This window comes from Diabrotica virgifera, chromosome 7 (assembly GCF_917563875.1).
Source record: "Diabrotica virgifera virgifera chromosome 7, PGI_DIABVI_V3a".
NCBI classification, from domain to species: Eukaryota; Metazoa; Arthropoda; class Insecta; order Coleoptera; family Chrysomelidae; genus Diabrotica; species Diabrotica virgifera.
In genome coordinates, this window is record NC_065449.1 from 162934168 (window position 1) to 162947886 (window position 13719).

At 33.3% G+C, this 13719-nt stretch overlaps 1 protein-coding gene across 1 annotated transcript in view; it reads right to left on the minus strand.

Annotated features, from left to right (window-relative positions):
* Window positions 1-1545: 1545 nt before the first annotated feature.
* LOC114335418 (gastrula zinc finger protein XlCGF57.1) overlaps window positions 1546-13719 on the minus strand; it is a 39653-nt gene continuing 27479 nt past the window's right edge. Inside the window, exon 2 of the mRNA XM_050657255.1 lies at window positions 1546-4669. Within this exon, the coding sequence (XP_050513212.1) occupies window positions 2946-4669 (1724 nt within the window). The 3' untranslated portion in view covers window positions 1546-2945. The remainder of the gene's footprint in view (window positions 4670-13719) is intronic.

The window sequence follows — 13719 nt, forward strand, 5'->3', positions numbered from 1 at the left end:
GTAGATAATCCGTGAGGCGGATGCCTTCTGGGTTTGAACGGTGATCACCAAACTGTGTATGTCTACAATTTAGGTCACCCATCAGCACGGCCTTGCTAAGCGTCGAAAAATACTCAAGCAAGTGCCTGCTGAGTGGCTGACCCGGGAGTTTGTAGTAAGAGACTATCGTGAGGGTTTCGTTATTGGGGATATGCACGTCAATTGCCAGGAAGTCCACGTCAGGTGGACGAAAGTTTTGTGGGAATGTGTGTGTGGTGTGCGGTATTCCGTGTTTCACGAGAATACCATTCCCACGTGAAACCTGACAGCGGTTTCGATGGATGATCGAATATCCTGCGAAGTGTGGATCGCTTTTCGACAGAGTATCTGTGAGTGCGAGGATCTGGATGTTGTGCTTCGACAGGATATTCTTGATGAGGGCACCAGTATGCACTGTCATATGTAATTGTAAAAAAGTATAGTTTCGTTCACGGTAACGATCCTGGACTAGTTAAGGATTACTTCGCATGTTCACTTTACAAAATAGCGTTCGCTGTAATCGAGGAACTCCCAGTCCGGGATTTTGTCGTTGCGGTAACCGAACTGCGAGTTCGGAACCAGTCCAACCGATCCTTGGGATCTGAAGAGAACTCGGAATTCGAATATGCGCAGTAGCAATTTCAAAATACTTACAAATATTTTTATATGTTCCATGCTTTAGCTGATTTGTAGTGGTGTGTGGTGTTTGCTTTTCGTTCTGTGTTTATTTCATTTGTTTTTAATACTGTGGTTTAACTCAAAAGTTTAGAAATTTATTGATTTTTAATAAACTCTTTTTACATACTTTGATGTATAAATCTTACAGTAATATGATCATAAACAAATAAATCATTTTTTTATATGAAGGTACTAAATACTGTGTGTCTCTTTAAAGTTAAATATTTATTATATTTGTGATACAAAAATAACCAATGTAATGTGAAATGCACCACCTGTAAAAACTGAATAAAATAACATATATTTATGAAATAATTAGACTAGGAAACCCTAGTCTAATAAATTTTATTAATAAATACAATACATAATATGAACGTTAATATTAAAATAGATAATATAAATATTAAAAATACTCCAAAAAAATTATACAATACTACAATTATACAATACGACAACATATTTTACATAGAATCTGTGACATACGAGATAAACTCATTTAATTAAAATGATTTTAAAAAGTTTTTTCTTAGAAAAAATATTTGGAGAATGTTTTAATATGGTCTGGTAGCTTTTTAAAGTCACTAAAACTTGTAACAATAAAAGATTTAATTATTAAACCATGCCTATTCGTACTATAAATATGTGTCGGGTTGATCTGTTCTAGTGAAATGTTCATGCAAATCTGAATTAAAATAATCAAATTGTGCTTGCGTACAATCCGAGTACCTACTAAGTGAATTCGTAACTAATCCTGGACTAGTCCAGGATCGTTACTGCGAACGAAACTTGTGTTTTGCTGAAAACTGTTTAACGTATGTCCCTAAAGTTCTCTGAAAAAATAAATGTGTATTTTCTAGTTGCAAATTAGGTTTATTTTATTAACGAAATACCGGAAATTAAGTCTACATATCTAAGGTTTATAATATATTTTTAAAGAATAGAAAGAGGTCCGTGATCTTCGATGGCACGTAAATTTGGTTTTGTATGTGCAATAAGCCTTTGGACTGTTTCTAAATCGATCTCACGTAATTTTTGCAAAATTCTTCGCCATAGCGGATCTTCATTTTGGACTTCCCAACTATTATTATACACAATTCGACTGAAAACTCTTCTATAGGCCTCGCCTGAGGCACATGTGGAGGGTTGTCGCACTTAAGAACAAAATTATATTTTGAGCAGTTAACCAATCTGTCGTACTCCTGGCATAATGAAATGACGCTAGATCGGGCCAAAATATGAGTTCTTCATTGGGTGATGAGTATTTATAAATTAAACAAGCTTTGTAAGACACCTGTCAACGTAAATGTCAGCATTGAGAGCTTCACCGCTAACACGCCCAACAAACGGCTGTGAAACACCAGCTTCTGAGATGGCATACCATACCAAAATTTTATCGGCAAATTTCACTTTTCCCTTAAACCTAACTTCGTCTGGTGCATCTTGAAAATGGTGTTGTTTAAAATCCGTCGTTGCCCTTCATTTCGGAATTGAATAAAGTAAAATATTTTTCATTATCCATGAGAATTTTACCAGGAAAATGAATACGTCTCAATGCACGGCAACATCTACGAATTTCTTCTAAATGGTCTGGTGTGTTCTTAGGAACTTCTTTTCTTTTATATCGTTTTAAATTATTTCTAGAAATTGTTCTACTTACAGTTATTCGTGAAACATTATATCTTCGGCCAACATTTCTCAAAGACTTTCCTAATTGGTTCTCCATACTCTGAATTAATCTCTGTTCCCGAGTAGGAATTAAAATTGTTAGTCTTCCACTTTTGGGCAAATTAAGGCATGGTATACCATTTTCGCACTCTTTAATTGTCTGGTAAATCGTTGACAACAGACATATTTTGAGGACTAAAATGTTTTCCAATATCGCGTTTTGGTACATGTCCAACTAAACGATAAATACTTTGAAGAATATTAAGCTTGTATGACATATTAACGAACCGTATTTGCCAAATCTTACATTGTTTATATCGTTCAAGTTGTTTACTAACTTTTGTTTCCAATGGCAACTTGATCCAATGCTTCCTACCAATAATACTTTTAAATCTAAAATTTTCCTATAACTTTAGGGGCATACGTTATTGCAAATTTCGCATTAAAATGATTTTTCAACTGTCATGAGCTTTTAAATTTAACTTTGTTGAATATTGTTTGGTGTCAATGTTACATTCTTATGCAATTTCATATGCCATTATAAACCTTGTTTCGTTGAAAACTGTTTGATACAAATTTCACACTCAAATGGTTTTTTTACCAGTATGAACTCTCATATGCGAGTTTAATTGTGTTTTTGTTGAAAACTTTTTGGTGCAAATTTCACATTCAAATGGTTTTTCACCAGTATGAATTCTCATATGCTCTTTTAAATATATTCTTCTTGAAAACCGTTTAGTGCAAATTTTACATTCAAATGGTTTTTCACCAGTATGCATTGTCATATGTGATTGTAACGAATGCTTTGCTGAAAACTGTTTGGTGCAAATTTTGCATTCAAATGGTTTTTCACCAGCATGCGATTTCAAATGCCATTGTAAAACTTGCTTCGTTGAGAATTGTTTTGTACAAATTTCACATTTAAATGTTTTTTCACCAGTATGAACGCTCATATGCTTTTTTAAATATATTTTTCTTGAAAACTGTTTAGTACAAATTTCACATTCAAATGGTTTTTCATCCGTATGCATTATCATATGTAACTGTAAAGTATGCTTTGCTGGAAACTGTTTGGTGCAAATTTCGCATTCAAATAGATTTTCACCAGTATGCAATTTCAAATGCCATTGTAAAGCTTGTTTTGTTGACAACTGTTTGGTACATATTTGACATGCAAATGGTTTTTCACCTGTATGAACTCTCATATGTGTATTTAATTGTAATTCACTTGAAAACTGTTTGGTGCAAATTTCACATAAAAATGGTTTTTCGCCAGTATGCACTCTCATATGCGTTTTTAAATATATTTTTCTTGAAAACCGTTTAGTGCAAATTTCACATTCAAATGGTTTTTCACTGGTATGCATTGTCATATGTGATTGTAAAGTATGCTTTGCTGGAAACTGTTTGGTGCAAATTTCGCATTCAAATGGTTTTTCACCAGTATGCAATTTCAAATGCCACTGTAAAACTTGTTTCGTTGAAAACTGTTTGGTACAAATTATACATTCAAATGGTTTTTCACCAGTATGAACTCTCATATGCTTTTTTAAATATATTTTACTTGAAAACTGTTTGGTGCAAATCCCACATTTAAATGGTTCTTCATCAGTATGCAATTTCAAATGCCATTGTAAAACTTGATTCGTTGAAAACTGTTTGGTACAAATTTCACATACAAATGGTTTCTCACCAGTATGAACTCTCATATGCGTGTTTAATTGTGTTTTCGTTGAACACTTTTTGGTGCAAATTTCACATTCAAAAGGTTTTTTATCAGTATCCACTGCCATATGTGTTTTTAAATTAAACCTTGTTGAATATTGTTTGGTGTAAATTTCACTTTTAAATGGTTCTTTATCAGTATGCAATTTCATATGCCATTGTAAAGCTTGTTTCGTTGACAACTGCTTGGTACAAATTTCACATTTAAATGGTTTTTCACCAGTATGAACTCTTATATGCGTTTTTAAATATATCTTCTTTGAAAATTGTTTGTTGCAAATTTCACATTCAAATGGTTTTTCACCAGTATGCACTGTCATATGTGATTTTAAAGTAGGCTTTGCTGAAAACTGTTTGGTGCAAATTTCACACTGGTAAGGTTTTCCCCCAGTGTGTCTCTTCATATGTAGTTCTAAATGATAGTTGTTTGACAATGGTTTCTGACAAATGATACATATAAAACGTTGTCCTCCATTCACATTGGTAGTGGAAGTTATATATTGGTTCAAATTAATGTCACTTCTATCATGATCCTCTAATAATAGACTACTGGCATCAGTTTTCATATCTTCACAAGAGACACCTAAAATTATAATTACCTGTTAAATCAGAATAATATAAATGTTGAATGGCTTGCAAAAGTCCATGTTAGATGAAATAAAAAAGAAATGTACTCACAATCATTTCGGAGTAATAAAATAAGTGATTATGAGTATGTCGCTTTTTATTTCATTCAGAATAACATAATTCAATCGTAATAAAGTATTATCGTTGACTGATAAATATAGGGGTATTACTTAGCCACTATCAGTAGAAATAATTACCCAAACGCAAAGATATAAATGTCTCTGGAGAAGAAATCGATCAAGTCATGCAATTTACATACTTGGTTTGTCTGCTGAACGAGGGTTGGGACCTTGAAACTGATATAAAGAGTAGAGCAGAACAAGCCAGAAATGCTTTTTTGAGGCTTCATATATTTCTGACTAATCGCAAGTTGGATTTCAACCCGAGATACAAGATGCTAAAAAGTATTACGTTTGACCTGTTCTCTTGTATGGAATGGAAGCATGGACATTAATTAAAGGCCAGCCCCATTAACAAACTTGCAGTCTTTGAAATGCGGTGCCTGCACCGAATGCTTAAAATATCATGGACAGACAGACAGATGGGTACTTTTTAATTATGTAAAAAGTAAGAAGACTGCATACTTAGGGCACATATTACGAGGAGAACGATATACTTTTCAGAAACTGGTACTGAAAGGAAAGATAGAGGGTAGGAGAGGTCTCCAGTGGCGTAACAAACTCCGTCGCCCCCCCCCCGCAGAATTGGAAATGGGGCCCTCTTTAAAAAGTTACTAATAAATACGACTTGTGTAACAAAAACGTATATGTAATAGCCTAGTAAATGACCGTGAAATACGGAGATTCCGTGTAATTTTCAGTGTCACCACCGAAGTGATCAAGTCAATACTTTTTAAATTATTTGCGAGTGAAAATGTTTATTGTTCAACAAGAAAACCACGTTTTCAAGCGGTTTTTCGCAAATAACTCAAAAAGAATTTGATCTAAAAAATATTCTTAGCAAAAATGTAGCTTATAAAAAAATGATGTCTATCGACCCAGTAAAAACAAAGTTGTGACATGAAAAATTCTTCGTATTCTTCAAATTCCAAATCGATTATTTCAACATGAAATAACCAAAAAACGAAGCCCTTTTCGGGAAAAACTCATTGAAACTTAAAAAAAAGCTTTATCTTTATTTTTTATAAAAGTTTCTAGCATCAAAACTAAGCGAGTTACACTCAAAATAAAGTTAACCCCTTCTTTTGGTAAAAAATCGTGGAAGTCTCCTCCTATTTAGCACCCCAAATTAAACTAATCATTACCGTTATACAAATTACTGAACTTTTTTTATATGATTTGTAAGTTTCACTGGTCCAAAGACCATATTTTTGAACGAGTCACTAATCACGAGTGTATGCAAATTTTGAACAGCCATATCTTAACCAATCTTTGTGTTAATAACAACATAAAACCATAATATTTATAAAAGCAAAACCTACATTTCTTTACTATTTGAGATTTTTTGTATCATTAATACTTTTTAAGTTATTTTGAAAAAGGGCATTTCTCCAAAATAAAAAACCCTTTCCTACTAAATAACCAATTTTTTTCAAAAATAAAAACTTTGAACCGGTCAATCTTGCAGATCATATAAACAATACATATATAAAGTAAATGGTAAAGCGCTAACTATTAATTTTATTTGAGGTGCTAAACAGGGGGAAATTTACACGACTTTTTTTTACCAAAAAAAATGGGCCAGGTTTATTTTGAGCTTAACTCGATTAGTTTTGATCCTAGATACTTTTATAAAAAATAAAGCTTTTTTAAACATTTAAAAAAGTTTTATTGAGTTTTTCCCGAAAGGTGCTATATTTTGGTTATTTTACGTTAAAATATTCGATTTGGAATTGAACGAATAAGAACAATTTTTCATGAGCTTTAACTTTGTTTTTACTGTGTCGATTGACTTCATGAATAGACCATTTTTTTTGTTTTTTATAAGCTACACTTTTGCTAAAATTATTTTTTTGATAATATTTTATTCGATAAGAATTTTTGAGTTATTTGCGAATCACTGCCTAAAAACGTGTTTTTTTTTGTTGAAAAATAAACAATTTCACTCGCAATAACTCGAAAAATATTCAACAAAAGTTGTAGTCCACAGTACACCGTCCTTTTTGGAAGATAATTAGAAAAGTCTTAAAAATGGTTTCAAACGCTCGTTTGAGCGAGTCTTATCACTTTCTGAAAAATTTTAGAGTGCAGGTTGGACGCGTTTCCACGCCCCGCTTCATTAACATATTTACGTTTTGGGACTAACGAAACGCGGCTGTAAATTTGTCGGACAAGAGATCGATAATCTTTAATAATTAAATATGTGTAAGTACTTTAACTGAAAATTGAGAGTTTTATAATAACAAAACCACCGCACTAGAGTGATATCTTGCGGGTGTCGGACTTTAAGATTTTGTGATTACAAAACCCTTAATTTTCAATTTAAAATACTTATATTTAAATAATAAAGATTGTCGATATTTTGTCCGACAAATTTACAGCTGCGTTTTGTAGTCCGACAACGTAAATATGTTAATGTCGCAGGACGCGGAAACTCGTTCAACATGCACACTGAAATTTTGAAACGAAGCAGTTAAAACCATTTTTAAGACTTTTGTAATCATCTTCCAAAACGGACGATGTACTGGACTATTGCTTATAATTAGTAAATTTAACCGTTTTCGGACTTATTTTAAACATATGTTTTTCACTCCCCCAAGTGGAGGGTAAGTAGAACCAAAATCCAAATTGTCAATCAAATCCGTCGTGACGCTGATTATTTCATTCATAGGAGATTCTGACCAATAGAAAGCTATAGAAATCTAAATTAAACTGAAAATTCCACACCTGTAATTTTGAACCAATCAAAATACGTTATTTTGACAGATCACCATGGCAACGGAGGTATTTTATCGGAAATTTTTTGCTCGTGGGGTACCCAACAGCGAATTATAGTGGAAATTTTTTGACGTTTACAATAACAGAACATTTTTGACAGACTGGTTTTTATTTGTTTACATAATTTAGTTTTGATTCATTTTCTATCACTTGTAGTTACTCAAAACTTATGTAAAATTGAAGAATATACTATTTTCTATCTTGAAATGGTATTCCCATGCAACTACAATGAGTAGAAATTACGAATTTGAAAGCCTAAATAATTGCTGACAAAGCTATGGCGCGCTATTAATCTGTTCATGCAGCTTTGGATTTTCAAATGCAAATTTGGTGTGGAATTTTCTTACCGAATACCACGCGAAGTCAAATTAATATCCGGAAATTTTTTTTTGATCATGAATATTTTTAGAAAATTTCCCTCGTCTGCGACTCGGGAAATATTCAAAATATTCATGATCTCAAAAAAATTTCCGGAAATAATTTGACCTCTAGTGGTATTACTAGTGATAATTTTTGGTAATTTCCCGTCGTCAAGTATATTACGTCAGATGCCCTTCGTTGCTACGAAAAAATACATTCAGTGACATTAATGACAATTAAGGTTTTAAAAATTATAAAAGTGATGAGACTTTCAACCGTCAAATATTTATAACAACTGTGTGTTTAATTGTACTAATTTGTACTTACATAAATAAATTACAATAAAATTTTGGTTTTGAACAGTTTTATTCATGAAATAATCGCAACAAGTTGCACTTGATCTCTAAAATTAATATAGAATTTTTGCCCTCGTGACACCTTGACATAATTTCACTCGCCTTGGCTCGTGAAATTAAAACTGTCAAATACTACTGATAATTACACTCCAAAACGGTCATTTACTGGGCTATCAGTGTATTCATGCACTGTTTATGACAACTTACATTTTCCATATTTATTGGTATAGAATAAAAAAGAACAAAAATTAATAAATGATTACAATATATCATAGTATTATTGATGAGAGGAACAACTTTCTTCGTGTACTACTATCAGCGAATATATCTACAATTTTATTAATACATATCTATCTAATGGACAACTTTATTTTCAATACTACACTGCTTAAAAAGCGTTGCGTATGTACTTATGCCTATAATAATGTAAAAATGACACATTTTTAAAATCTTGAATGGGTTAGGTTAGGGACACATTTTTACATATCTTAGACAACAAGATGGAGCCCCTGACATATTGGGGCCCCCCGCAAGCTTCAAGTCTCAAACATGTAATCCATCTTCTGTATAATAGAGAAGTTCCTGTAGAATAGATGGACAACTTACAGAATCTATAGACATAGGCAAGTAGGCAAGGGAATAAGGCAGGGGACTCATTGAGCCCAATTCTCTTCCAATTTAATCATGAATGAAATCTCCAAAAACATCAAAAAAGAAGAGGATACAGAGTGGGAAACAGAGAAGTAAAAATACTCGTTATGAAGACGACGCAATATTGATAGCCCATGCTACGGGGGCCTCTGTTACGCCTTTGGAAACTACTGCCGATAATTGTATCGAAATACTAAATGTAAAAAGAGAAAACCCATTTCTAGATTTAGAAATATTGTTCTGAAATTCGGCAAATTGCAATTCTCAAATCTTTCAATGGTCACGTACAAAACAATATAGTTTATTGCCGTTATCATAAAAATTATGATTAGGCAAAAACATTAAGTTTATAGATATGAGATGATTCACTTGCCGAACATGCCTATTTAGAAATTTACGTTCTTAAATTTAAACACACAACGTAAAATAATATACCAATAACAGATTTTTACATTAGTGTGACCAACTAGTCCGAAAAATCCGGGACATGGCCCGAATTACGAAGTTGTGTCCCGGCGTCCCGGACAAGGCTACCGGGCCATCCGAATTTTCAACGTTTTGGTAAAATTCTATTTTGAAATTTTGAATACGTTATTCGTCTAATGTCCAGTTGCACCAACAAATAAACGATTCATTTGGAATGTCCGTTTATTTTAAAATATAATAATTGTCAAAAAAACTGTCAATTAAAAACAGAAATTTTAACGATTCTCCCAAAAAATATTAAATTTTAACCTTTTTCGAAAGAAAAGTGTTCTGTTTTTGATGGTAAAAATGTAATATTTTTTGGGAGAATCGTTAAAATTTCTGTTTTTAATTGACAGTTTTTTGACAATTATTATATTTTAAAATAAACGGCCAAACCAAGTCAAAAAATCAATCGTTTATATGTTGGTGCAACTGGACATTAGAATTCACATCATATTGAAATGGCGGGACAAAAAAAGTCGAAAATTTCTAGAGTATAATACAAATACCACATCCAAAATGGATGCATTTTATATCGTGGTACATATTATAGTTCTAGGAAAACTCAAACCGTGGACTTTTTTTCGTTTCTGTATTTCAAGTGTCGTCTTTGATCTATTGTATTGAATTTATCGTAGTGATTTTTAAAGGTTTTCTTCTCATTTTTAAGCAAATTCAATCGTTCGACAAATAATTAACAATATAAATAAATGTTCTGAATCAACATAAAAATGTTCTGAAGTTGTTTTCTTGTCGCATGTTTGACAATTATATTTTTGATGGGATTTGATGGGCCACAATTAATTATAATGATTATTTCATTCATAGGAGATTCTGACCAATAGAAAGCTACAGAAATCTGAATTAAATCGATAATTTTTGATAATCTCCCGTCGTTAAGTATATTACGTCAGATGCCCTTCGTTGCTACGAAAAAATACATTCAGTGACATTAATGACAATTAATGTTTTAAAAATTATAAAAGTGATGACTTTCAATCGTCAAATATTTATAAAAACTGTGTGTTTAATGGTACTTACATAAATAAATTACAATAAAATTTTGGTTTTGAACAGTTTTATTCATGAAATAATCGCAACAAATTGCACTCGACCTCTGAAATTAATATAGAATGTTTGCTCTCGTGACACTTTGACATAATTTCACTCGCCTTCGGCTCGTGAAATTAAAACTGTCAAAGTGTCACTCGGGAAAAATTCAATAATTTCAGAGCTCCTTTGCAATTACTACTGATTATTTCATTCATAGGAGATTCTGACCAATAGAAAGCTACAGAAATCTGAATTAAATCGATAATTTTTGATAATCTCCCGTCGTTAAGTATATTACGTCAGATGCCCTTCGTTGCTACGAAAAAATACATTCAGTGACATTAATGACAATTAATGTTTTAAAAATTATAAAAGTGATGACTTTCAATCGTCAAATATTTATAAAAACTGTGTGTTTAATGGTACTTACATAAATAAATTACAATAAAATTTTGGTTTTGAACAGTTTTATTCATGAAATAATCGCAACAAATTGCACTCGACCTCTGAAATTAATATAGAATTTTTGCTCTCGTGACACTTTGACATAATTTCACTCGCCTTCGGCTCGTGAAATTAAAACTGTCAAAGTGTCACTCGGGAAAAATTCAATAATTTCAGAGCTCTTGTGCAATTACTACTGATAATTACATTTTTAAATCAACCTAACATAAGGTTATAGTTACATGGAAATCCAACATCAGTTGATTTCTAATTTTTTTCTTTTTGAGAACGTTTGCCAGATTGGAAGTCGAAACGTCAAAAGCTAACAAAATGTAATTATCATTACAACCAATTGGGGCTTAATTCCATCAAAAATATATGTCAACATAAAAATGTTAAATACATATTTATTAAACTTATATATTAAAAAAATGGCCCGATTTTCATTGAAAAGTCCCGGATTTCAGGTATTTTTTTCAGTCTTGTCCCGAATTCGACTAAATTGGAGTTGGTCACAATATCAGAAGACAAGATGGGGCCTCCCGCAAGCTTCATGCTGCGGGGGCCTCTTGAGGAAAAGATGTAATGCAAAAGATGCTTAGTCAATTTCATATTAAGTAAATATTATTGCAATATCTTCAAACAAAATATGTATACAGTCAGTGGCGTCGGAAGGTAAATTTTGATGGGTGGGCTCAGATAAAACATGTTAAAATAGTATGAAACGAACAAAAATGCTTTATTTGCATATACAATTTTTACATATAAGTCTACACTCGACCAAAAACACGTTTTCTTTCGTCATTTCTGGAAACGAATTCACGCATTATGTCCTGTAGTTTGAGTTGGCCTGCCAAGTTTTCATGTACATGTAAAAGCATCACATGATTAAGACGTTTTTGGGTCATAGTACTGCGAAGGTACGTCTTCAAACGTCGCAAAGCGCTGAACGAACGTTCCGCTGAAGCAGCTGATGCCGGAACAGTCAACACGATAATTAGCAGTTGAAGGACTTGCTGAAGCATCGATTTGACAGTTTTAGATTCTTTGGAAAGGAATTCAGCTAAATCTTGACAACATTCTGGGCGTTGGTCCAATTGAAGACTTGACAACCTCTTCAGCTCTGTTCTGAGAAGATCTGCATCGAAGTCGTCTGAGAAAGGTTTCAATAACTCTTGGATATCATCCAAGCTCGGAATGTCTTTTCCATGAAGAGCATCTAGAAGTAGATTTTCAAGTCGGATGAGGGTCTTCAGTCCTTCTTGATTGAAACGGTCTTTCAATTCGGTGATCATCAAATCAAGAACTTCGAAATAATTTTTTCTGAAAGTTGTTACAGCGTCGAGTTCTGTGGATGGGACGGCATTTGTCGTGTGTTCCAATCTTTTGGGTACTTTTCTTGCTCTGGTGGTAGTTGGGGAATTCAAACCAAGTGCTGTTCCTTCGTCTGTTGTGGCTTTATGAATCTTCTGAAACGCGCTTGATGTTCTCATGGCCTCCAGTTGCGAAATTAACATTTGTACTGATCGAAGCACACCAGCTGCTGTTTGTTTTGGAGATTGCAGCGCTCTAGCAAGGGTTTCGCACGGACCGAATATTTCGATTGTTGCATTCAAGTAGAACAAAGTTTCGAACTTACATAATTTTTTGAGCCATCCACGTACTGTCACTTTTCTTTCGGGTGATATTGCACCTGGTTCATCAATGATCTTCTGTAACGTTTCTCGGACCCTAGGGTATTCTTTTTTGTACCTTACAAGAGCTCTAACACGAACGCACCAGCGAGTAGGACACATTGCAATTAAATTATGCAATTTTTCTTTAACCTCATCTTCTGTTGCATGTACTACAGCGTTTTCGTAGACTTTTCTTCTCTTAGAAGATTCCAAAATAGCATTAGATGAATCCTTAACTATGCAAAGAATGTCACAGATTTTATCATTTTCTTTGGCAACTTCCTGCAGTGCGAGATCAAGAGAATGATTTGAGCAATGTACATGTATTGACTTTGGTTGCTCATCGTGCAGAATCTTTTTAACCCCTTTGTTATTTCCCGACATATTACGCGCTCCGTCGAAACATTCTCCACATAGCATTGAAAGGGGTAAAGTGAGTCGTAGCAGAATATCTTTTATTGCTGCAGCAAGTGTAGAGCCTCGGGAGTCTTCTGGGTTGTAAAGTCCAACAAACACTTCATTTATAGTGAGTAGGTCTGGATGAACGAAACGTATACACAATGAAAATTGCTCTTTTCCAGAACAGTCAGTTGTACCGTCAGCGATAATAGAAAAGCGTGGTGATACTTTCATTTCCTCAACAAGTCTTCTCAAAAGTATGTGTGCCATTATCTGCAAAATTTCATTCTGAATATCAGCACTGAAATAATTGTCCCGTTTTTTTAACCATGGAACAAGTTCTGGAATATCCAAAGATCTCTCCTCTAGTAGGAGTCGCAAATTCCCACCTTGCATGTTGTGACCTCTTAAAGCGTTGCCTGAACGAGCCAAATAGCGTATCGAACTGATTATTGCCGTCAAACAAATCCTTGCGATTTTTTGTTGTTGTGCACATTGATCGTGAAGCTGAGATTCTACAGTATTGCCAGTTTCTCTCTGGCGTATAAGGTATTTGCATTTTTGATGAAAAGAACTTTTCTGATGAGTGTTAAATACAGTCATCAGAAGAGTATGTAATTAACGAAAATAACCACCTAATTTTTTATTGAGATTGTGGGAGCAAATAAGATAAATGTACAATACAGTGGAGCCTCGATAAGT